This window comes from Leptosomus discolor, chromosome 7 (genome assembly GCF_034619465.1).
Source record: "Leptosomus discolor isolate bLepDis1 chromosome 7, bLepDis1.hap2, whole genome shotgun sequence".
NCBI lineage: Eukaryota > Metazoa > Chordata > Aves > Leptosomiformes > Leptosomidae > Leptosomus > Leptosomus discolor.
In genome coordinates, this window is record NC_141397.1 from 14,687,473 (window position 1) to 14,713,217 (window position 25,745).

Below are 25,745 nucleotides of genomic sequence, written 5' to 3' on the forward strand. Positions count from 1 at the left end.
GGCAACTTTCCCCGCAGCCTCCCGGAGGGCCGGGCTGGCTCCGTAGCGGCTTCCCGCACGCAGCGGGTGCCGCCGCCGCCGCCCCCCCTTCCGCGGGGGCGCGGGGCGCCTCCCGCCCCCGCGCAGCCACCGCGCAGGGACGCGGCCGCGCGCCCCCCCCACGCTGCGCAGCAGCGGGAGGCGGGTGCCGGCCCCCCCCCCCTTCCCCCCCCCCCTCCCGCCCGGCGGGGCAGGAGCCGCCCGCGGAGCGGCGGGTCCCTCCTCCCGCCCCCCCCCCCGGGGAGCAGCCGGCGGCGGCGCGGCGAAGGGGAGGGTCTAGGGCCGGGCGCACCGCACCGCGCCGGCCGGCCGGACGGGCGGCTGCCGCCGCGCCGCGGGCATGGCGGAGCCTGGCGGCGCCGGGGCCGGGGCGGCGGCGGCGGGCGGCGGCGGGCCGCAGCAGGGCTCCCCGGCCGCCGGGGGGGTGGCCGCCGGGGCGCCGGCCCGCAGCTCCGCCGAGAGTCCCGGGGGGCCCGGCTCGGCGCGCACCGCGGGGAAGAAGGCGCAGCTGCGCGCCGCGCCGCGGGCCAAGAAGCTGGAGAAGCTGGGCGTCTACTCTGCTTGCAAGGTAACCGGCCGCGGGCGCCCACCCGCCCACGGAGGGTGGGGATTGACGGAAGGGAGGGAGGCGGTGGGGAAGGGCCGTGCCGGGCGGGGGAGGCGGCCCGGCTGCAGCCCGGCGCTCCCCGCGGAAGTGGCGGCTCCGGCGGTGCCGGTGGATTCTCTCCCCCCGGAGCTTTCCGGCCGGCGGTCGTAAAAATAAACCCCAAGCGCGCCGAGGACGGGGCCGCGGGGGCAGCGCCGCCCTCCTCCTGCCCGAGCCGGGCGGCAGCGGCGGTGCCCGGCCGCGGCGTCCGTCCGTCCTTCCGCGGGAGGCGGCGGGCGGGGCGGCTCCTGGTGCCGGCGGTAAGCGCTGCGTTAACAGCGCTGCCGCAGCTGCCCACCGCGTAAACATCCCGGCGGGGAGCGGGGACACCCGCCCGGCCCGGCGGGGCCCGGCCCCGGCCCGCGGGAGCGCACCCCCGGCCCCGGGCGGGGGCTGCCTGTCGGCCGGGGCGCGGCGGCGGCGGCCTCGCAGCGCGGAGCTGTTGACATCGCAAAAGGCACTGCCCCGAGCTGGCACCGTCGCCAGCCGCTTTGGCAGAGGAGCGAAGGGGCGCGGCCTCCGGAATTGGGAAAGTCGCGTCCCCGGCGGTCACGTAGCGCCGTCCACCTGCACCCTGCTCCGGCGGGGATCTCCTCTCCAGCGCCCGCCTCTCACCTTCAAGAGAGCTGCCCCGGGTTTCCTTCCACAAGCGCTTTCCCCCCACCCGCTGTTTTCTTCTCGGTGGGAGCAGCAGCAGGACTTGCTTGTTTGTTGCGAACGGCGGGAGCTCGGTCAGAGCTGTCGCTCCCGCTTTCGGAGGACTGTGACAACTGGCGTTGTCGTCCGTGCGCGGGGAGCTGCGGCGAGCGGGGAGGGCCCGGGCGCTCGGAGCACACGGGCCGCTGGCTGCGCTGCTGCTGTCAGGGCAATTCCTGGATGCACAGCGGGTCTGACATGTTCAGATTGGCAGTGCTGATGTCAAACCCTCTAGTAACGCTTTCAGCGTTGAAAATAGCTGGTTGTGAGAAACGTGCGTCTTATTTTCTCTGTTTGCTTACTTTGGAGCCTCGAAAGGGCAGATGTTAAGTGAAAGGCCAAACTAAATGCTAACGTACGTGAGGAAGCATCGTATTATGGCTCTGTAGTCCTGCGTGGTGGTGTGAGGAGCTTTAACTGTATGCTGAGGGCATGGCGCAACGCTGTCATGTGTGGGCAAATTAAGGAAGCCACACAGACTTCCATTTCTTGGCTGTTTCCAAATGTGCAGGCACCTCCACTTCAGCTTTGGTGCATACATGGGAGATTGCAAGATTACACTAGTGTCAGTGACTTAAAAGAGCAGCCAGTGTACTAGAAACTTGAGGCCCTCACTGCAGGCTGGGTGGCATGGTTTAAAGCTTTCCCAGCCGAGTCCTCTTTGCACCCCCGTATTTTACCAAGACTTGCTGTTAAATGAAGCTGGTTGTGGGGTGGGTAAGATTTTCATGGGCTATTAGGAGTGCGTGTGTGTGAATTGCTTTTTTCTTCCTTGGTTGGTTCTTTTTTCTTTCCTTGATGTACATCCAGGTGATCTTTGTGAGGGCAAAAGCCTTCTCCTGAGGTGCTTTGCTGTGAAGAAGTGCAGGCAGCCTTGTCTCCTCCCAAACTCTGCTTTTTTCTGGGACTCACCAGCCCCACACGTACACTGCTGCAGGTGCTTTGTTGGAAGGGAGGCAGGTGCCATTTTGGAGGGGAGGAGGGCATGCCGCGGGCTGCCACCAGCCCTTCTTTCCCTTTCACAGGGCTCTGGTGGTGGGGTACAGTGCGGTGACAGTTCATACTGCCCGTGCTCTGCTGGGATGTCCTTGCGGGCCCTCTTCTGTGAGGAGTCCTGGATGCATGCTCCAGTGGCACACCAGTGTGGGTGGAGCAGGTCCCATGGCCGAGGGCACCCCAGGACCTCTTCCTCCCGCCAGGAACTAGGTACAGCCACAGCACTAAATGCTGCTCTCTGTTTGGATTAAAATGCAAAACCTGCCTTTGCTATTTCACTTCTCTTCAGTAGTTGAGTGGCAGGCAGCTTGCTTTCAGGTCTCAAAACAGAAGCAGGTAGACAGATAGGAAGCTCCTTGTAAACTAATCAAGCAGCTTCTCCTGTGGGATAAAGGGGGAAGGACGGAGCAGAGTGGAAGAATGTGTTATTTTTCTTCCTGAACACCTGGCAGGTGCTCCAAAATGACACTGCTTGGCTTGTAACAGTAATGGTTTGCAGGGAACTTGCACAGTGTAGCTTTGAACTTTTTCGGGTTGCAACTTCTCTCCCATATATTTTGCATTTCTGTGTGTGAATGCACAAGAGTGAGAGAAGGCAGACGCACCATCTCTGTAGGGGACATCTGTGTTCAATCAAGTATTGGCCATATGTGAATCTTGTGTAAATCTATATAGAGCTGAGCAAGTTGGAGCACTGAAAATATGTGATAGCATCCTTAGCACTGACCACCTTGTCCCACATAAAATTTATCGCAAAATTCAGCACACAGAATTTATCAGGAACTTAACCTCAGATATGCTGGGAGTAGCAGAGGCAGGGAGTGTGTATTCGCTAGGGATGAAGAGCAGCAACACAAGAAGGTGGAGAGGTCAGTGGCTATGTTGTAGAGGGTGAGTCTCACTGGCGACAGCAGAAATGCTGAGTGGAAAAGGGTAGAAGGCACTGCTCTGAGGTAGGGTGCTGAGTCCCCAGGAGGGCCCTCCTGATTCTTCTTCAGTGATCCCTCTTCTTCATGGGAAACATGGACAAAGTCTGCAGGCAAAGACATCTTCAGTGTGCACATATTCTGAGCAGAACGAGGGTGGAGTTTAGGGAACTGCTGCCCAGGCTAGAGAAATGTGGGGCTTGTTTCTTTTTCCCGATAAAGGGTTGGGACAGGACTTTTTCCCCTGTGAGAAAAAGTCAGAGTGGAAGGGAGAGAACAGGCTCTTCTGTGCAGGACAAACATACAAACAAAAAACTTCTTAAATGCTCAAGTTTGTATGTGAGGGGGAAGAAGAAAGTACGTTCTGAACAGTAAGATATATATTAGGAGTTGGCACAGTTTTCATGACTTCTGAAAGTACACAGGAGTGCTGTATGCTGTGCAGGGTTTTGTATGTATATCTGTGCATGTATGAATAGCTGCATACATCATTTTGGTTTTGTCCAGTGTGAAATTGAGCATTAGGCATGCAAGCTTGCAGCACTTTTATATAAAAGCAGCACTGTGTGACTTACACATAAATATATTTAATGAAGATGTAGGAGGGGATTTTTTTCCCCCTATTGGTTTACAGTATGTGAAAATACAACTCTCTCTCCAGTCTCACTGGGAGTTTTTCTTGTAAACAAGTTGAAATACATACTATTTTAGTACACTAAGTTTTCTGTAAAATTGTTTATTTCTCATTATATATATCATACAGTAATGCCTGGATGCTTGCGACTATAATTAGAGCCCATTAGCCTAAGGCATTTGCACAAGTAGCAGGGAACAATAACTCCTTGAAGAAAGCCTTCGTGTGTTAGATAAACAAAATGGACAGAGAGTGAGAAGGGTTATGATGAGATGACTTGGCCAAGGCCCTGTGGCAGGTGAGCGGGTGGCAGAGATTGAAGTAAAATCTGGGTCCCAGGCTCCAGACCAGCTGCTGACCCTTGGTAGAGGCAATTCTTCCCCCTCCTCATCCTAGAGTGACCTCTATGGAGTTTTCCTGCCCCTACACATAAGAAAGAGTTCGTAGGGTAAATATGTACCACCCTTTCCGTAATGAAATTTGGGTTTTTTTACTGACTCTTGTAAGGCAGATTAAGATGAGGCAGACTTGGCTGTATTACTGCTGGACTCTGTGTAGTGTCAGTACAGCTCCTTGAAGCTCAAATGGAAATGTATTAAAGCTGTTTTCTGCAGGAGCCTATAGGGGACACACGAGACATCTAAAGCTTTCTTGCAATCATTTTCATAGTGGGGTGAATCTGTTTTACAATGTCTTACAGGCCCAATTAAAGCATCTTCCTTTAAATTAAATAGAAAGTCTACCATTAACTTTACAAGGTGGGAATTTGGCCCCTATTATTAATAAAAGCTTTATACTGTAGCCTACATCTATTCTGTAAGCGCACCTGGAAAATACAGGGAATGAAATACTTGGATTGATCAATAAATGAAGAACATGTCCTTAGAGCTGAACATTGAACTGATTATTTTGTACCGTTAAAGATAAATGGGTTGGCTAATTTCTTGATACGTGTGAGTAGTTCTCCGAGCAGTGTCTTAACTGTCTAGTTGCTGGGTACTGGACATTTCAGTAGGAAAAATATGTATTTTAAATTAATCATGAAGTTCAACAGGGCCAAGTGCAAGGTCCTGCATCTGGGTTGAGGCAATCACAAGCACAGATACAGGCTGGGTGATAAGTGGATTGAGAGCAGCCCCGTGGAGAAGGACTTGGGGTTGCTGGTGGGTGAAAAGCTGAATATGAGCCAGCAATGTGTGCTGGCAGCCCAGAAAGCCAATTGCATCCTGGGCTGCATCAAAACAAGTGTGGCCAGCAGGTCGAGAGAGGGGATTCTCCCCCTCTGCCTGCTCTGGTGAGACCCCACCTGCAGTGCTGCATCCAGCTATGGGGCCCTCAGCATAAGAAAGACATGGACCTGTTGGAGCAGGTCCAGAGGAGGCCACGAAGATGATCAGGGGGCTGGAGCCCCTCCCCTGTGAGGATAGGCTGAGAGAACTGGGGTTGTTCAGCCTGGAGAAGAGAAAGCTCTGGGGAGACCTTACAGCGCCTTCCAGTACTTAAAGGGGGCCTGCAGGAGAGGTAGGGAGGGACTTTTCATCAAGGTGGGTAGTGATAGGATGAGGGGTAATGATTTCAAACTGAAAGAGGGGGGATTGAGATTAGATATTAGGAAGAAATTCTTCACTAAGAGGGTGGTGAGACCCTGGAACAGGTTGCCCAGAGAAGCTGTGGCTGCCCCCTCCCCAGCAGTGTTCAAGGCCAGGCTGGATGGGGCTTTGAGCAACCTGGTCTAGTGGAAGGTGTCCCTGCCCATGGCAGGGGGGTTGGACTAGATGGTCTTTAGGGTCCCTTTCAACCCAAACCGTTCTGTGATTCTATGATTTGTTATAGTTTGTGTGATGTTCTCTGTTAAAAGCATCAAATTGAAATTATTCCTTGCAGGAAAGAAACTTAGAGGGTATTTTACATGGCTTTTGTGTTGGGAGAAAGAATATTTTTTTCTAGAGTAATTATACTTGCTGCAAATAGAAAGGTCTGTAATGTTGTGTATTTATAATCTGCTTTGCATCTCAGTTATCAAACAGAGCAACCTGTGTGATTCTGAGTTGGAAAGAGGGCCCAGCACAACAGCTGTTTTGAAACTCAGATTTAAAACTGTTAGGGTCTTTTACTTAGTAATTAAGTTAGCTTGAAGTTTGCACCTTCCTGTGCTCATTTCACTGTCTGAAAAGGGAAGGAAGGTTTTAGTCCATAAGTTACTGTAACATTCTTCATTTATTCATTGTTATTTAGACACCTGAAGCCCACTTAAAAGAGGATGAGATGTGCAATGTTGTAACTTTCCGGTGCTTCCTTTTAAAATAAAAAGGCTAACAACGTGTGCTAAAATGTGCTGTATTTTTTCACTGTCCATTTTTGACCTGCTATCAGTGTATTCAGTGTTTTAAAGGAAAGAGTAACTTCAGTTTGTCCAGAGTTGCAGTTTTCACTGCCCAGAGCTACTAGACAGTTTGATTTCCCAGATTTTAACACTCTACCTAGTATGGAAGGGCTCAAAAAATAATTGAAATTATATTGTACAGTGCATAATTTCTGCACTTTTTTGGGAGAGAGTGGAGGTGGAGGGCAGGACAGGCAGCAGTGTGTAATTGTTGTGTTTTATTATATTGCACTCATCCAATTTTATTAAAAATTGCCAGTGAGGATGCAGTGTTCGTGATCCCTGGGCCTGCAAAGATGATAGTCATTACTTTGCATGCTTTAGTAAGGCGGAAGTCCCCAACTTTCTCCAGTGGCTTTATCAAAGCTCTGCAGATGTCCCAGAAAACAAGGCTCCAAGGACTGGATGTACTAGTTCAAATGCTTCTTTTCCTTCCTCCCCTCAAAACTGTTTTCATCTTAAATTAAGTTTTTGCAGAGGTGAAGTCATACTTTATTTTCTAATGTAAAGCAGATGAGTGACATTAAAAAAAAGGAAGAAAGAAAGGAAAATGCTGAAGATAGTCAAAGAAAGGATTGAATGAATAAAACACTGTGGAAGACTTAAAACAACTCAGCAATTTAAGCCACTGAGGAATGCACATTGCGTATTCACTGCAAAATGCTTGCACTGTCAACATCTACAATGAAAGCTTAGTTTTAAAGAGGACCTTTTCGGGTTGTATTTCCCCTTGGTTAACAGAACATTTATGCTGATTCTGGTGTTTTATAGAGAGATTAGCAAAAAAACCCACCCTAGTAGTTGTTTGAGAAAGGTCTCTGGAATAATTTGAACAATACAAATTAACAGCTGCTTCAAAAAGATCTGGCGAGGAAATACTACTGAGGGCAGAAAAAAATCTGCCGTTGAACATGCTGGTTGTATTCTTCTGTGGGTGGGTTGATATTTATTTTTGGCAGTTTAACTGAGCTGTTATCATGATTTGTACATCTGTTTGTTCACATCTTTGCTGTTAATTATTGTGTGACACTAAAGTTTGTGTAGTTACTCACTGTTTATAGTTTTTAGGCTTGACAGTAAACATTGTGTGGTAAGCTTCTGTGAAATACTGCTTCCAGTCAGAGAAAAAATTCTCAAAAAGCTTGTGCCTAGTTTGAGTTTTTTTCTTTTCTTTTTTTTTTTTTTTTAACATGTTTCATTGTGGTATGATTTAAGGCAACTAATAATAAGCATGATATTATGACGGTAATTTACAGTGTTGAACATTTGTCTGGACAGCTGCATGGGAAGGATCAAATCTTACTTCCCTAAAATAATATCCAATCAATTTTTGTTTGAGAACTTTATTATGACTGTCTCTTGAATTTTCTTTGGCAATAATGTCATTTTCTGTCATTTTTTTCTATGACAGCATCTCTATCCTTGTCTTAACTGCAAAAACTTTCATGGCAACGTTGCCCCTCCCACAACGCAAATCTGGATAGTTTGTCTAGCTTGAGATGCTGATTGAAAGTGGGGTTTGCCATCATCTTGTGGAAGTCCAAAGGCCCCATGCTGGGGCAATCCTTGATTCATAGGTGTCACTCAGTCATTGATCTCTCTTTCTAGTCATTAAACTTTAAGAGGTTCTGCAGGTCTGGGTAACAAACAGGAGTAAAACAGGCTCAATGCCTTTGAAACTGTGAGGTGATTTCTGCTGTAAAATAACATGGGGCCTACTTCGCTTCTCCGCCAACCATATTACTCATAGAAAACACGATAGAAAAATAACATAAAATTCACCAGAAATGCATTCAGATTGCATTTTATGAGACTTAAAAAAAAAATTATTTTCATCTTCCTCCTCATTTCATACTGAAACCTCCCTGATGCCATGTTATACGTACATGGGGTGGCAGGCAGTCTGCACCCATGCAGTGAGCTTGGAGAGCCAGGGGGTTCAGGTGGTGTAGGTTGTCCCTTGGAAGGTGGTACGTGGAAGTGGTTTTGCTGAGCGCTTGCAGGTGGATTTCTGAGTCATCCTGGTGGATCCCACTGCTGGAAATACCCCTTTGTACCTCCCCGACCGAGGCGGGCACAGGCAGAGGCCGTGGCACCTGGGGCCGGGAGCCCAGATGGATAAATACTTCAGTGTTAGAGATGGTGCTCAGCAAACTGCAGGCAGCAGTTTTCTTGGTGCTCAGGTTGCTGAATATTGAAATTAGTTTGGAAGAACAATTTACCATCAATCTACAAAGCTGTCAGTCTTGGGAGCTGTCAAGCTGTGATCCTTTCTGCTTCTCCTGGTGCTTCTTCCTTAGGTAAGATGGGACTTGGAAACATAAAAGGCAAATGAAATAGGTTCCTGAAATAGATTGCATTAAATATATTCAGAGTTGGTTTTGAAAAATGACACATTAGTGCTGGGTATGTTAACATCACAATTTTTCCAACTAAGGCTGTTTCAGCCATAAATATTATGCAGCAGTTGGCATACTTTCCTCACTGAGGTCTTGGCAGTGCAAATTCATGAGTATCTGTTACAGCCCAGCGCATAGATATCTCTGAGCAGTAGAAAAGCACACTTTCCTTATGGTTAGATCTTCAAATAGGAGTACGAATGATGTTAGAAGTACTTTAACATCAAAACAACTAAGATATTTTGGATATGGATATCTCCTCCTATAAAGCTGCTCTTTGGATAACTAGAATCAGTACTTCAAACTTCTGAATGATTTGAAACACGACTGCCGAAGTCACAACCTCTCCCTTCATGGTCACCTCTTTCAGCTGCAGTCTGTCAGTGGCGTTTCACACTCTGTGAGCGTAAATAAACTTTCCAGGGTAAGCAGCAGGTTGCATTGGCAGTGTCACCGTCTTTGACATCCGTTGCTTTTGTGGCCAAGCCTTGCCTTTGACAGCATTCTCCAATAGTGCAGTTATTGTTTGCTTATTTCAGTATTTAGTTAAGCCTGCTTGGGTTGTCATGAGCTTGGTTTTAGTTGGATGATTCCTTGTTGGCGGTATAGCTGATAAAGCAATGATAAACGAGTTGCCCGTTAGATAACCTGTTTGCGTTTGAATCATTAAAACTGTCTTGGTGGCAGGATCTGTACATGCTGATATACCAGTAAATGTTTGAATGCTTCTTTCACTAGAGTGAGGGCTTTCTGTAAAGGAATTAGGCAGAGTTTGTGTATGTATTTTTCTGAGCACTGTTTGCTTACCAGAATTCTGTTAATGTCTCTGTTTGGGGTACTATTCTGTTTCTAATTATTTCTAGAAAATAAAGTCTAGCTGTGTGGTAGATAAAAAAGCAAAACCAAACAAAGCAACAATAACAAAACACCCCGACACCCCCCCGCCCCCGTCAACCAAAACACCTCCCCAACTTGTAATTAATAGTGTTACATTTTATTGCTTTTGAAATAACGCACTTTCAGCAAGTTCCTGTGTTTTACGGTGTTGATCGATACTCCTTTGCTTCGATTTCAGGCTGAGGAATCCTGTAAATGCAATGGCTGGAAGAACCCCAACCCGCCGCCGACGCCCCCCCGGGCAGAGCTGCAGCAGGTGGCTGTCAGCCTCGCCGAGCCCTGCCGCAGCTGCAGCCACGCGCTGGGTGAGCTTCTGCCGCTCTCCTGCGGAGAGAGAACGCCTGTAGATGTGGCGCGTCGGGACGTGGTTTGGTGGGCAGGGTGGTGTGGGGTCGATGGTTGGGCTTGGTGATCTTGGAGGTCTTTTCCAACCTGAATGATTCTGTGATTCTACGAAAAGTCAAGGTGCTATGTCAAGACCTAGAAATGGGGATTACGATTGGACATGAATGTCAATAAATTAGATTAAAATGTCGGAAATATCCTAAAATGAATTTTGAAGAAATTGAACTCAGGTACGACTTCTAACAACTGAGACATCTTAAGTTCTTAAAATGCAGAAGCGCTGTTGAGCTACCCATAACAATTCTAATACTTTGGGTAACATGTACATTAACCTCACGTTGTTTTAGCTGTCAGCTGCCTTAGTTACAACGTGAATGACTCTCTCCTGTAGGCTGTATTATGTTTTATTACTATAGGATAAACTATAAAATATTCTTGAACACTGCTAAAACAGGTACTCTTACCTACAAAAAAACCTGTGCCTTTTCTGTGTCACAGAAAATAATACTGGGGTTGTACTCCTAGCATTGTCTAAATTATTGTGCAGACAGCTTGCATATCTTGGAAGCAACTGCTCAAAATCCACCGTTAAATACTGTTGTGGGGGTTTGAGGGTTTTTTTCAGGCTAATAATAAATAGTGATTTGTTAACCACATAGCCTGAAAGAGTGGTGAATAACTGTATTATTTTTTTAAGAATTTGTGCTTGTTCAAAATAAAAGCTGATGCCTTTTTCTGTGTTAGCAAATATTGATTAAAAATTGAGCTAAAATAAAATTCAGACCTAATTGAAAAGAAGCAGTTGCTATTTAATTTTTGTTGATGTACAAAACTTAGGGCAGTGAAATAAGAAAAAGGAAATCTAAAGGCTTCACAATGGATCATTTATTATTTGCTTTTGAAAATAATATTGTACTTTGGGTGGAATACCTCTTTTTTTGATTGGGATATATTTCTATTTCTGCTGTCTTTTCTTTTTATGCTGTCATTACATTTGATCTATTTCTGGACTTTTCAGCAGATTTCTTTCCTTTCCTGATATCCCAAATCTCTTGAGTTTTCTTACAGGACAAGATAACAAACATGTAGTATCACAGAAAGTTCGGTTGCTTTAGCCAAGTTAGTTAGTTTTGACCTTTCATCACACAGCTTCTCTGCTGCTTTTGGTTATGCAGTTAGAGTAGCTTGTGTTACCTGTCCCTGTCATTCCTGGCCTTTGAAGAAAGTGTTGGTGTTTTTGTGATTTTTGTTTGTTTGTTTGTTTGTTTGTTTGTTTGTTTGTTTTAAATCTTACAAGATGTTGTGTCTGTCAATTCTTGGTTCTTCAGCGGAATTTGCAGATGCTATGTACGTTGTAGAAAACTCAGCTCTTCTAAAGGCTGTTAAATCGCTCATTAGCTAGGGAACCAGGGAAAACCAGTACTGTAAAACCAGTACCAGTGAAATGTGCCTGATGGAACAAACTATGTTTTTATTTATTGCTGTTTTTACAAAAGGTAAAGTTTCTTATTCTTCTGACTGTGGCTAATGAGGATGATGTTTCATTTGAAAGAACTGAAATGAGTTGCTGTGTTCTTCATACTACTGGCAAAAATATGTCTTTCAGTGGTGTTTTCCAAGATAATTTTCCTATTCATCTCTAAATTAGTTGTTCCTGCTGAATGCCCTTAGAACCAGACTGACCACAAGGTGTGTAGGCTTCAGATTATCATCTGCGCTGCATGTTCTCTTCCTTGGAGAGCCACTGAAGTAGTGATGTAGAAATTCCTGTGCCCGTTAAAGCCGTACCTGATGCAAAATGTAGGAAGTTCGGGGTTTTTTGCCTTTTTTTAAAATTTATTGTTTTCTTCCGAAGTTAATCCTAGACATTAGTCTTGCTTGAGACATCTCTTTTTTGCGGATATGGTTTCATCTTCAAGCCAGTACAGTTTTCAGTGTGTAAATCTGTTTGGTAGTGTGTATTAGTTTATCAAGCTTATTGCTGTCTACTTACTAGAACTTGTATTCTTGTGTTCTGTCTACTTACCTACACTTATATTCTCCTATTTGTGATTCAGCCCCACAGCTTGACTCAATATTGTTTTTTTTAATGAATATTTCTTTTATTTGGGCAATATATTGGGTCAGTACCATAACACTGTGAAGTGATGACTCAGTTGGGCACTGGGAGAATTTGCTTTGCACCAGCCTCAACACCAGAAAGAAGCTCTTTTCTCTTTTATGTTTGATTGGTTTCTCCTGTGTTATAGGGTGCATTTTCCTGTTGGTAAACGTTTTCAGTCTTGAGTCACTTCTAAAACTAGTTAATTAATGTGTTAGTACACTATATACACTCTCGGTCTCTCGTTTTCCCCCAGCACTGTCTTCAGTTCCTGCTATGCACCTTCATGTAGTGTATTTGGGTGTTTCTTGGTTTGTCTGTCCTATGTACGTTACTAGTTTTTTTATGTACACACTGATTTTGAGGTAGGCTGTGGACACGTTCCTCATTAATCTCCTTTCTCAATGCTCCTAATTCATACGCTTAAGTACTTGCTTATTGAAGTTTCACAACTAAAATAGCTAACTTGCTGTTTTTCATGTCTTCATATCATTGCATTGGCCTTGTTCTTTCTGCTTGCTTTCTTCCTCTGCATGCTGTGGCATCCTATACTTGTGATTTTTTTTTTTTTTTAACTTTTTTTTTTCTTTGCAAGCATAACAGCAGCTGAGAAAGGGTGTACCAGCTGGGCAATGCAGATGAATGGGACTGTGTAACTCTAGTCAAGAGTAACGCAGTATTTGATGTCAGTGTTCTAAAGCCTTGGTTTTAATAAAAGGTTTACTAATGGCCACAAGAATTTGGGAATGGGCTGTGAATGTCTGAAGAAAGGTAGTTTGTTGGGTGGATGTACAAACATTGGTGACCGTACAGTAAATGGTGACGGCCGCAAATACGTGCTGGTAATACACTGATGTTACTTTTAGATTCACCATATGGGTAATAATTCTCTAGTTCAATAAAATGTTTAAATACAGCCACTAAGTAGTTAGGGTAACTTCCAGTATTGTTATGGAAACTGCATGGAAATGGCTTCTTATGCTGATGTTTTATTCATTTGTTAGTTGAGTGCAAGGTTTCTTTAGCGTGCTATCAATTTCTAATGCAGTGCTGGTCTAGGAGGGTATTTATTACTTTTACAAGATCAGAACAGACAGCTGGGAATATTAAACCTTCATATCTGGCTCAAGGACAGAAATGAAATAATTTTCTTCTGCCCAGAATGCTGAATATTTGTCCTTAAAGAAAGGTCATGATGGCTGCCCCCCTTTCAGTTCTGAGCATAAACTCAGAACTTAAGACACCATATTATAAATTTTGATTTGACTGGAAACAATTGCTGGCATCTTTTTAAAGTTTTGAGCTATGGTGTCATTTTTACATGAAGCTGCACAAATTTATTGAATTTAAATGTTTTGGCAGGTGTCATAGGAAACTTCCCAAAACAAATCATCTTTGCTGGGTGGCCAATAAATATGATAATTTTCAAGTCCAGTGTTATGTCTCCCCATTTCTTCCCCCAATAAGGAATCAGATTTATGTTCAAAATTTCTTACCGGTCCTAATAACATTGTAATATCTAAGATAATATGATTATCTAAGAAGTAAATATTGATAAAGATTATTAAAATACAGAAAAAAACTAATATGCCCAACCTTTTAAATATTTTCCCTTTTCTTTTAAAGGATATTTTCTTGTACTTTCAGAGGAAAGGATATGCATACCGTGTACACTGGCCTGGAGTCAGCGAAGATCATTGCTTTTTGTAATGCAAATATCTTCTTTCTGGGAGTTGAAGGTTTTTTTTTTTTTTAAAATTGCCTTCTTTCTTCCTGGGGCCAGTTGTTCAAACCAGCTTGAAATTAATGTCTGCTTCACAGGTACAAACCTCAAGCTTTTAAGAATTGCGGATGTGGAACTGTATTTACCTTTGGAGATGATAAAAGGGAGTTTGTCACTTGGAAATTATGATACATTGAAAGGTGCTTTTTTATAAACTTCTGAACAAATAAGCACGTACAATCTGCAAAAGCTTTGTTAATATAGTGTGCACAAAGCATAGTTTGACCTCACGTGATAGGAAAGTAAGAAACTTAGCCAATAATGTCCAGTTTAAAACAAAAAGCCTATTTACAGAGCTGATTTTTTTTTTTTTTTTTTAACTCTTCATAGAGTAAGGTGCTACTTGCATCAACACCTGGATTACCTAATTTATGGGAATTACAGATTTATTTTCTTTAGTCAAGAAACCTTGTCTCAAAAGCATAGCTCTTGGACAAAAATGTATGCAGTTATTTATATATTGCAATATATTAATGCAGACAGGACTTGTGTGGTCTGTTTTAAGTGTTAACAGATGCTGTGATTGCAACCAGGGTAATTCCTCTGCTGTAGGAATTAACACCGCTGGACTACCTTTACAGATTGCTTGGGTGTGATACATGCTTCAGTTACTTCTGATAAGTCGTTCTGTTCAAATAGGTTATTACAGGATCAGTGCCTTTACCGTTATGGCTTAGTTTGAGATATCCTGGGGAATACTTGTGCTGTTGGTTCTCTCTGCAGGCTTTTTAAAGGTGTGGATTTTTATTTCGTTTAGCTGCTCATGTTTCTCATCTGGAGAATGTGTCTGAAGAGGAAATGAATAGGCTCCTGGGGATTGTGTTGGATGTGGAGTATCTGTTCACCTGTGTCCACAAAGAAGAAGATGCAGACACCAAGCAAGTTTATTTCTACCTGTTCAAAGTAAGCTGAACCTGTGTAGTATCTTCTTAGGTATTTCACTTTCTCACATATAAGCCAGTTTCAGTACCCCTCATGCATGTATTGACTTTATCTGGTGAGACTTCTTTTCTCTAGTGGCTCACTATGGGCTAGATGTTCTGGTACTTGCAATGTACTGTTCCAGAAGTCATCCGGATGACTGAGGAGCTGACTCTGAGCCACATCTATAAACTCTGCAACCTGCAAGCCTTACCCCGTTCACTTACACATCAGGAAAAGTCAATTCACCTAAATGCTAACTTAGCTGCCTACATTTCTCAGAGAAACCTCTTAGACGCATTTCAGAGAAGGTGAATTCACAGGGAAGTTGAGTAGCTGTAAATTTAGATGACTAAACAAGCAGATACAGAGCCAGGAGATTTGCAACACTGCTTGCAGAGTGTTGTGCATGTGTGACTTCCATTGACCCTATGTATGCAAGTATGTAATTTTTAAAAAATTGTGTATTTTTAACAGCTTTTGAGGAAGTGCATTTTACAGATGGGAAAACCTGTAGTAGAAGGATCTTTGGAAAGTCCCCCATTTGAGAAACCTAGCATTGAACAGGTAAACAGCCAAAATGTGGGTTTGGGTGATGTGGGTTTTTTTGATTTAGTGGGGGTTTTGTTTGTTTGTTTGTGAATTGGTTTGGTTTTTTTTGGGTTTTTTTGTAAACATAGGCACTGGTTTTGAAAACATGGCATTTTAGGCAGTTTGCAGATGTTTCTGTGTATTACTTAGGGCAAAGCAGGGGACTGTAGGAGACTGCTGCTGCTGCTTCTCCTTTAGTGTTGGTACAACAGTTACATTATTTGACTTCTCTCATCGTTCATCTTATGCTTTACTGAAACTGACTTTTTTTTTGTGGTTTTAGAGAATGAACTTAAAATGCTGCTTTTATGTGGGGAAGTTCTAATCTTTCTTTGTTTCAAGTGATGAAAAATGCTGTTGAAGTTTTGAAATCCAGTATTAAAATGGCACTTGTCTTGTGTAAATCAATGAAAATGTTACAATCCAAGTGAGTGAGATCACAGCCTTCTTCTTCAAAGGGTACACAACAAAAAACAAAGCTGAAACCAGAGAATAACTGAGGCTTTTGTAACTCTCAATGGATAAAGAACAAATGAAAAATCCACATTTTGGTTAAGCAAGCACCCAAGAATGCACTTTTGGCACACAAGTGGGCCCATTAGCTCCAGTGAGACTATGCAGAGGCTCACATACCTCGCTGAAACAGGAGCTCAATGTTTTCCCATCAGCGGATGAATGGATGCTCTATTGTTAAACAGGATATTTTAAATGTCAAGAGTGTTATGTGTAGTAATTATTTCCTTGCATCTCTCACTTCTTATAATCTAGGAAAATCAAAACACTTTCTTGCTGAATTTCTGGGAAGTCTTCACCTTAAGTTCTCATTTAGTTTGAATATAAACAAAGAATAGGTGTATGTCGTCTCCATACGTTCCTAGTCCTTAAAATAGACTATTAAAAAGTTTTTGTGCAGTATAATTTTTTTGTCACATTCTTCATACTGTTAAGTTTGCTTAAGAAAGTAAAGCATAGAGATGAAAGTGTAATTCTTCTCACAGTTTATTTTGAAATAATTTTCCCTTAAAACAGACCAATATTTTCAATTCTGTTTTTAGCAGTTCAGCAACTGTCACACAATTATTTGTGAAGCAGCAGTATGATAATTGATTTATAATGTATATGTATTGCAGCATTTTTAATCACACTTTTTAACTATCTTCAGTACTGTTTTTTTTTTTAAGTGGACAGTGTACAAAGTGCAATGAGGGGACATATTTGTGAAATACTGGCGCTTCTTGTAGAAATAATGTGAAATGTATTCACAACTTAACTAGGAGTCCACAAGCCCTAGTCTACTATTGAAAAATAACTGAAGAAGTTTATAGGTGATGCTTGATTTACAGAGGAAATAAATCGTGCAGGATGGTTATCATCAGAATTGTGCATGTGTCAGCATATAAAAGAAAGTCTACTGGATCTTTCTCTGTTCCCTGACAAAGTTTTTCACTTTGAGAAGCAAGGAAAAAATAAAGAGTTTCCCTTCTCTCCCTTGAAGTCAGCTGCTGGAGGTGGATAGACTAAAAACATCTGGATGTACCTGCTGCTGTGTACAGGGGCGCAGCCTGTGGCAGCTACACGAGCAGCTGCGCAGGAGTTCATGGTGTCTGGTCTTTGTTTTCTTTCCTATATAATGCAAGTTCAGGGTTAATAAACATGAAGTGAGGAATGTTCGAGGACATTCCTACAAAAATTATGACTAAATATTTAAACATAACTTTCTTCTCTTTTAAGGGTGTGAATAATTTTGTGCAGTACAAATTTAGCCACTTACCCTCAAAGGAAAGGCAAACAATAGTAGAACTGGCTAAAATGTTTCTGAACCGCATTAACTACTGGCACCTGGAGACACCGTCTCAGCGAAGACTAAGATCACCCAACGATGATATTGCAGGGTATAAAGTGAATTATACCAGGTAATGCTGCTTTTGCTTGTTGCAAGTCTTGCTTACAAATATGGCATGTACTTCATTTCACTACCATAGGTGCACCTTGTGGATTTTTGCAGTCATGCAGTTTATATAAAAACTTGAGCATTTTAGTGAGACTGTTACCAGTTTCACAAACATCCTTGTGTTTTGAGAGGTGTGCTTTATCAGCCAAGAACGGGGAGTAGAGATCACGAACATCTGTATCTAACAGTGCTTTTGCACGTTCTGTGTTTGCGAAGTCGCTCTCAGTCTTCTTAAGATATGAGCTTCATATAAGATCCTTATTCATCTACTAAAAATTCAGGCCATTTGTTATTCAACTTAAAAAAAAAAAGAAAAAAGGGTAACATTACGCATTGCGAAGTGTCACAGTTTGAGAACAAATTATGGAAGATTTGAAAAATTAAAATAATTTTGTAAATGCTTGAATGCTAAATAGTGAATAGATATTATTAGGGTCCTTAAAATGATAGCTCTTGTTATGACCTTTTAATACGTTGTCAGAGTTCAAAGGAATAACCTAGGTACTGAGAGAAGAAGAGCTAGGGTGAAAAAATGTGTGTCTCAATTTTAGTTTTCTCATAACAGTAGTGCAACACCTTTTTCAGTTAGCACAGCGACGGCAGTTAAGGTTCCTGCTGGTGCAGGTGACAGTTACCGTCCGTCTGTGAGCGCAGGCAGCAGTTAGCTAACATCTCTGTCAGTGTGGCCAGGGACACTTTTCCTGGCTGAGGATGAGCACTGCCTTCTGCCTGCTTTCCTGGTGGGCTTTCCTCTGACAAACCTCAGCTCCGTGAGGGAGAACAGCAAGCCCTGGTGTGAGTTGAGACTATGGCTGGTGACACAGCAGACTGTGCTCTGTGTGTGTGTCCCACCGGGATGCTCTGAGATGACATGTCATCTCAAATAACTACCTGGTGTAAAAGACAGCTACTGATAATCCATGGGGCTCCTAAGACCACATTTAGTGGGTTTTTGACCTCTGTTTGTGTGGGATACAGATGTCAGATAGCCAGAGTTGGTTGGAGTCAACTTTTATTAGGAATCGATAGCTAGCATTAGCTCCACTTGGTGACTGTTGTTCATCATTTTGTTGCTTGTGGTTTTTCAAATCTTCCTGCCCACAGTCCCTCGGGTTCCCTCTGACCTAAAATGCTGCTGCTTTCCATCTGATCTAACCTGCTGTTGTGAGCTTCTCCCCTCTGTGGTGTTCGAGGGATTGCTCAGGGTGCTGAGGAAGCCGCTGTGTGCCATGGGTGCGCCTCGTGAATTCTTGCAGTCACTGACTTGCTTTGATAACCTGATGATTTGAGTGAAGCTGTATCAGCTTCATGCTCATCCTTGTGTTTTGAGTGGTGTGCCTTATCAGGCAAGAACAGGGAGCAGATGTCTGCAAACAATTGTATCTCAACTCTTTTGCAACTCTTGTGTTTGCAAAGATTAAGACACAAGCGTTTGGGAGAGCATTTTAAGACAGGCTGTACTTTGGGTCTGGATGAGAAAACCCATGCAGGGTCCAGCACAGTATCGTGACCTACATAGTCAGTGCACTCCTGATTTACCTTTTCAGTACCATGATCCCTTTTCCAAGAAGAGTAACACAACATGCTATATTTTCATATGTACTTCTTAATGCAAAACTTATTATGGAGAGGGTTAATGGTAAATGAAAGAGTATCAAATCAGGGTGTAATGGGAAGAAGCCAGCTGGTGGGAGGCCAGGGTGGGAGTCTAGTTGGATTGGGATGGAGCTAGTTAAGTATCACCGCTTTTGTGTCTATGCGGGGAAAATGCACCAGGCTAAGGGTCTTTGGAGTCACAGCAGGAGACGTGGGAGGCTGAATGAATGAGCTGTGGAGAGAATCCCTGACATCAACACAAATTTTATGTGATTTATGATTATTGTCTGGAACAAGAGTTCTTTGTGGAAACTAGATTGTAAAGAAAAAGAATATATGGAGACTTAAAAGTACTTGGCTGTCATTTCTTTAAAAAACTGGGCAATATAAGTGCTGCTTAACTCTGTCCAGACTTGATGTGGAACTGATTTATACAGTCATATCGCTCTCAGCTGCATTATAAATGACATGGGTAGTGGTTTTATTGCATTAATTCATATGTTAGATGGTGATAATTATCTGGATTTTTTCCCCTTTACAGGTGGCTTTGTTATTGCAACGTCCCTCAGTTCTGTGACAGTCTACCTCGGTATGAAACCACCCAGGTTTTCGGTAGGACATTGCTTCGCTCCGTTTTTACTGTAATGAGACGGCAGCTGCTGGAGCAGGCCAGGCAAGAAAAAGACAAGCTTCCTCAAGAGAAACGAACACTAATCCTCACCCATTTTCCAAAGTAAGGGGTTGCAATGTGCCTGCATTCCAGGTTAACCAGTAGTATGCAACTTTTGGCATGGAAATGGAAAAAATACCTGCAGCTTAAAAGAATTTCTTCTTTTATTCAGTAACAAGTAGATACTGCAGCTTGCTTTCTTGCCATAGCTTGAACTAGTGTGTTTCATGTAGGCAAGTGCTTGTTTTGTCCTTTGTAAAAAGGATTATTCATCTTGCTGGTGAATTGTGCTTGTTGCCTATTGGCAGGTACTGTTGGGCATTTACTTTCTTTTTCTGTAGTGTATGGAAGCAACATAAGTCCAGATCTCCAAAAACATACACTTGCTTCTGCAATGGAGCAGTAAAAAAGGAAGCGTTGGACTGGAGTTTATATACACCTAAGAATTTCAGTTTAATTCAACATTGTAACAGGGAACAAAGTAGTCACCCCACCCCCAGAAGGGATGTGTTCATTTGACAAAGAGAGTAGTCAGTATAAAGCTGCATCGGTGAATCCTAAATTAGTAAATTTCATATTGACTAACTGTTCCAGTACTGGAATATTGGTGGTGATCTCTGTCTACGTTCAGCCTGTACCCAGAGCTGCTCTGTCATCTGCTGACCCCTCACCAGCCAGGTAGGTGAATCAGGAAAAGGAGAGGAGACCTGTGGGTTGAAGTGAAAACAGATTTAATGAAATAGCACTAATATCAACAGAGGTGCACAACGTTATACTCAGCCAAATGAATACACAGGACTCACAATTGACAGGAGATCAGTCCTCAGGAGCAGGGAGAAGTCAGAGGAGGAAGAGGAACCACAGGAGGAACCCCACAGGAGCTCCCTTTCCTCAGCAAACCTTCCCCCTTTACGGTGACCGTGACACTATGGTGTGGGCTGCACCTGTAGCTAACTCGGGTCAGCTGCCCTGGCTGGCTTGAAACTGCTAACGGCCTGCCTGGCATGGCTGGGCTGTGGTTCTGTCCCAGCCAAACCAGGACAATCTTGCACAATTAAACAGCAATAATTACATATTGGGGTATGTGGGAGAATGACTTGTCTTAAAACATGCTAAACTTTTTGACAGTCCTTAATTTCAAACATTTTATTGGTGGTTAAGAGTGGTGGTGGTGACAGGATCATTCATTGTATGCTTCCTGTCAAAATAGTGTATCACTTCAAAAGTATCCTTATTTTGTGAAAGTGGCTTGGCTCTCCAGCTTGTATTTTAAATGTGTGTCCCTCCTAACAAAGGAACTGAACCTACAGAAGAGCTGGTGGTGCTGATGCTACGCAAGCCACTGTCTGGGGCTAGAGCTGGGTTAGTGCTCAGGGCAATGAAAAACAATAAGCTTTCCAAAGCTGCGTAGAGCCAGGATTTGTTGTTCCTACTATTATTAATAGTGCCTTTTACCACTTTGAAGAATGTAAACTGTCCCCGGGGTTAGACTGTTATGGATACAGGAATGTTTGTGTATATCTGGGAATAGGATCATGATCTGGCCCTGAAATAGGTATAAAAAAGGATTTGACACCACTTTGATACAAGGAGCAGGTTTGTGGAGGAAGGAGGTGTGCATACGCCCCTATGTTTCCGCTGCCTTTTGCAGCCTAATTTGAAAAGCGTTATTATTCACTGCAGTTCCTTTTAATATTCTGCTGGGGAAAAAACCAAAAACAAACACTGATGATCTGTGGGAAAAATGAATAACGTTTTAAATCTTTTATGGGCTGTACTTGTCTGAAGCAGCGAGCCCTGCAGAGGAGCTGCAGCTTGGAGCAGGGATCCGGGTGCCTGGCATCAGGGCAGGGCTCCCGGCTGCTGCGGCTGCTCCTTCCTGGGCAAAAGGAGCACCTACAAGTTATGTCTGCATGTACTGAGGAAGCAGTCACCAAGGGGTCTGACCACAGAGCCTCTGTGCTGCCTGTAAATGTAGCCTTGGCTAAAGTTTAATTTGTGCTTCTGCTCCCTCACAGATGGTCAAGTAGCTGTTAGAAACTTTCTAGCTGTTATCAGCTATATAGATAGTAGCAAACACGGCACGTTGCTGTGCTTAGATATAAATGTCCTATATATAAAATACAAGAGTAGGACTTGATCCTGAAAATCCTTATCTTGTTCAAGAAAATCGCACTCAACAGTCCTGTTGGTTTCAGCTGGACAGTTTCTATACATATAGATGACTCTAGAGAGTAAAAATGCGCCGTGTCAACTTCTGGTCTGAAAACCCCTTTTGTGCAACATAGGATAAGCAGCTATCTTGCTTCTGAGAGGGAATTGATGCATTAGCCCTGTGAAGCAAGCGTGCTGGATAGTCTGATCTGGAATTTCTCTCTCACATAATAATACTAAGAGAGGTTTAAGGTCATGCTGTTTCTGTTAAGTGTATCAAAGAAAGATTAAAAATACTGTTATGCAAGCATAAACATGCAATTAAATTTTACAGTAGGACACTTAAAGGAAGGAAAATATCTTTTTAAGGACATTGTTAATACCTAACACTGGGATTTTATAAATCTGTAAGAGGCAGAAAGCAAGTATGCCTGCACTGGTTTATCAAAATAGACAAATTTTGTCATCGTTGTATAATGTGAGTACCTTGGCATCTGTCAACTAATAGCTTTCTTATTAGTGTACGGTTTTGTTCTAGTAGTTTGTAACTGTTTCTTTCAACATTTGCAAATTAGATAAATATTGCTTATAATCAAAGATAAATTTTCATAGGTGAAAGCACTCTGCTGAATTAAGATACTTAATGTCTACTCTGGCTTGTGATTTTGTGTATGTTTGTTTGCTTGTTTGTTTGTTTTTAAAGGAATTGGCCAGCAGCATTTTCTCACTGAATCAGTAAATATTTTTAAATTAAAAGTTGAAAATGTTTATTCTGAAAAGAATCTGTTTTGAATGATCCTATTAAGTTAATATTTCATCTGGTTTTGTGCCTAGGTTTCTGTCAATGCTGGAAGAAGAAGTGTACAGCCAGAATTCTCCCATTTGGGATCAGGATTTCATGGTGTCTAGTTCCCGAACTGGCCAGCTGGGAATCCAGACAGGTAATTTGCATTTAGTGAAGGGTTAGGGAGCACCTGAATATAAAGATAAACCTGTACGAGTGAAGAATTCTAAGGAATGAGACTTAAAACAGCAGCCTGTACTGAAATCAGTCTGCCTTGAGTAAGTACAGGTGTCTGACTCTGTGGTGCTTCCTCCTATAAAGATCCCATTTTAATGATGAAATACAGCTAATTGAAGGTGCCAGTGGAGCACGCTGAGCACCGAGGCAAATCGTCTTGAGTATTCAGGTGGCACAAGTGCACTCTGTGTGGGCAAGTGAGAATGGTCAGTGGGTAAATGGCCGCAGTGGGTTACCTACTGGACAGTGGTGCCCTCATGTGAGGACCCACACCAGCCCTCTGACTCCCTAGCAGTAGGAGGTAGGGATGTAGCAGTAGGGAAGTAGGAACCTTCCACATCACATGTCCTATTGCCTTTGCCCACATGCCTTTGATTTTCTTGTGTGTTTTTTTTTTTTTTTTCCTAAGAGCTTTTCCTTGCTTTGTTTCTTATTCATGTGCCTCTTTGGTGATTCTGCAGCTTTATTCACTTTTCCTCAGTTAGGGTACTGAGGGGTAAGTCATCCCTAAAATTGCAGGGAGACATTGATGATGGTTTTCTTTGACTTTCCCTTTCTCCTTTTCCTTCCTGCTCAAAAGTATTTAAAATCCATTTATGCAACTCAGGGATTGACTTCAATTTTCAGGTATTTAATTCAATGTTTTGTACAATTCAGTATTTTGAAAAAAAAATGTTGATTATCAGTTGTCAAAACCATCAATTCAGCACTTTATCTGATGGTGAATGTCCTAGAGTAGTAGGGAAATTCCCTTGTGACAGATCCAGGCTTTTTTTGGTGAGAAATTCCTGGTCTGCACCACGAACTGGTGACTTATGCCTTAGGCACAAGTTCATTGCAACTCTAAAATTGTGGTGTTCTCTGAGGTCATTCTATCATGTACATTTCTGCAGTGCTTCATTTTAATGTGTACCTTTTAGCACTGGATTCTTGGCATGAATACGGCGCAAAAGAGCTGTTGCTGGTGATGACACCAGGATTAAGGCATGCAAAGAGAAATTTTCTGACTGCAGGTGTCCAGACTATGAGCTGTCACCTCAACTGCTCGCCCACCTGACAAAAGTCCTGACACAAATGAAAACTGGATGATTTGGGATGAGTGTTTTTTATAAGAAAATATTACAGAGAGAGAGGGTAGTCTGTGGCCTTTTGAAATAGTAGTTTCATCCTCTTAACTGGTGCAACGACTTCTCCCTTTATTGAGTTTGATTTGTCCAACCAGTCTTTGAACACTGTTAAAGTGGACAGCTGAAGCTGAATGAAGAGATTTTGCTTTTCAGTAGACCCCTACAAAAAGCCTTTTCATGAAGCTAAACACCAGCAGGCTTGGCAGGTATGTGAAGGAACTTTGTTTTCTTAGCTTGCGCTCAGCACTGCAGAGTAATAAAGCCTGATATTTGCAATCTTTGTCATCCAGCAGTAATACAGACCCTTGTTAGGTAGTAGTTTAGAAAAATATGTTGAGATAAAGCTTTAATGTCTCTGCTTGAGAACTGGTGGCATTGCAGTGTGGCGTGAAGTTGGGTCCATCGTTGTGACAGTCCTTCAGTCAGCACTGTAATGGGTTCCATGTCCTGATTTTTTTTTTTTTTTAATTTTTTTTTTTTAATTTCTCTTTTATGCCATTGCAGTTATCAATCCTCCACCTGTTGCAAGATCTGTTTCATACAGTGCAAGTCCTTCGTCTCTGGAGCAGCCCAACAGTGGGAATATGAGTCCTGCTTGCAAAGTTTCTTCTACCCTTGACTCAAACCTAGGTAACAAAGATGGAGGCTTGCTCTTTGGCTTCTGTCAGTGTTATCAGTAGTTGCAGTGTATGGTGACCAATGCCTTCACTCTGCAATAGTGACCTTGAGGTGTTTTTGTTAAAAGACACGCACACACTTTTTCTTCACTGTGGTAATGTTTAACTAGCAGAAATGGCAACTGTATCTGAAAAAAAAAAAACGTTAAAAAATGGTTTGTTTAAATTAAATTAAAATGTGGAAAGGTCTGCTGGTGTCAGAGGTTGTTGAAAAACACTTTCCTTGGAGTACATGTCTTATAAGCCATGAAAAAAGGTTTCATTTAAATAAAGACAGAGTAGAAGGGGCCATTGCATTTATTTATTTTTAGTCTTTCCAGGTACTGAAATTGCATACATTTGAGCAATAAAGAAAAGCACAGACATACCAACCAGGTTAAATTTAAAACGTGAATGAGGTCAGCTTAAAAAAAAAAAAAATTTTTTGGGGAAAAAAAGTTGTTGAATGCATAAATTCTCCAAATAAATCCTTTTTCAAACTCCTCAGGATTAATGAGCCCGTCAAGAGAGTTTGTAGGTCAGAGAGATGATCATGAGCTTATGTAAAGTAAGTCCTCAAGGAAGTAGAAAAGGCTAAATGAATTCTTAGCCTCAATGTTCGCCACAGGGGAACTTAAGGTGGTTCCTAAACTGCAGCTTTCTTTGAGGGACAAGTTGGGAAATGCTCTTAGGAGTGGGAATGAGTAGAAGATTTTTTTTGAATTACAGATCAGCAAAATGAGTAGTAAGTAGGCACCAGACAAAATGTATTGTTTTAAGAGTTTGAAAAGTAGTATGGAATTGACAAGCTAATTATTAAGTTGTGCAGCTGAGCTGTCATTGGAATTGCCCTTGGCACTACAGAATTGAAACATCACAGATGCAAAACTAGTTTTTAAAGGGGTTCTAGGAGAATTCAGGAAACTGTCAATTGTAAGTCTCCTATTTCAGATAATTAGAAGAAACAATAATAAACTGATTGGGAATGGAATGAGTAAATGTGTGAGTAATGCGATGCATGGAAATTCAGTGTGCCTTTTGTCGAACTCACGACTTGTACATAGCTGTGAAGGAACTGGTGAGCATTTGGAAAGGGTTTTGTGTACCTGGATTTCCAGAAAGCTTTTGACAAGTTGCTTCAAAAAATTCTGTTTTAAAACAACAAATTAATCCCTTGGGAAATAAGAAGGAAGGTCTGTTCACATATGAGTAA

At 42.8% G+C, this 25,745-nt stretch overlaps 1 protein-coding gene across 2 annotated transcripts in view; it reads left to right on the plus strand.

Moving 5' to 3' along the window:
* Positions 1-379: 379 nt before the first annotated feature.
* Positions 380-25,745, plus strand: part of KAT2B (lysine acetyltransferase 2B) — a 44,597-nt gene continuing 19,231 nt past the window's right edge. The window contains exons 1-8 of one of the 2 annotated variants that reach the window (XM_086467538.1): positions 380-607; positions 9,795-9,921; positions 14,603-14,748; positions 15,244-15,333; positions 17,089-17,270; positions 19,446-19,637; positions 22,563-22,669; positions 24,381-24,506. In XM_086467538.1, coding sequence (XP_086323664.1) covers positions 380-607; positions 9,795-9,921; positions 14,603-14,748; positions 15,244-15,333; positions 17,089-17,270; positions 19,446-19,637; positions 22,563-22,669; positions 24,381-24,506 — 1,198 coding nt within the window. Of the gene's footprint in view, positions 608-9,794; positions 9,922-13,926; positions 13,986-14,602; positions 14,749-15,243; positions 15,334-17,088; positions 17,271-19,445; positions 19,638-22,562; positions 22,670-24,380; positions 24,507-25,745 lie in introns of those variants that run through there. The other variant, XM_086467539.1, reaches the window with a different exon arrangement.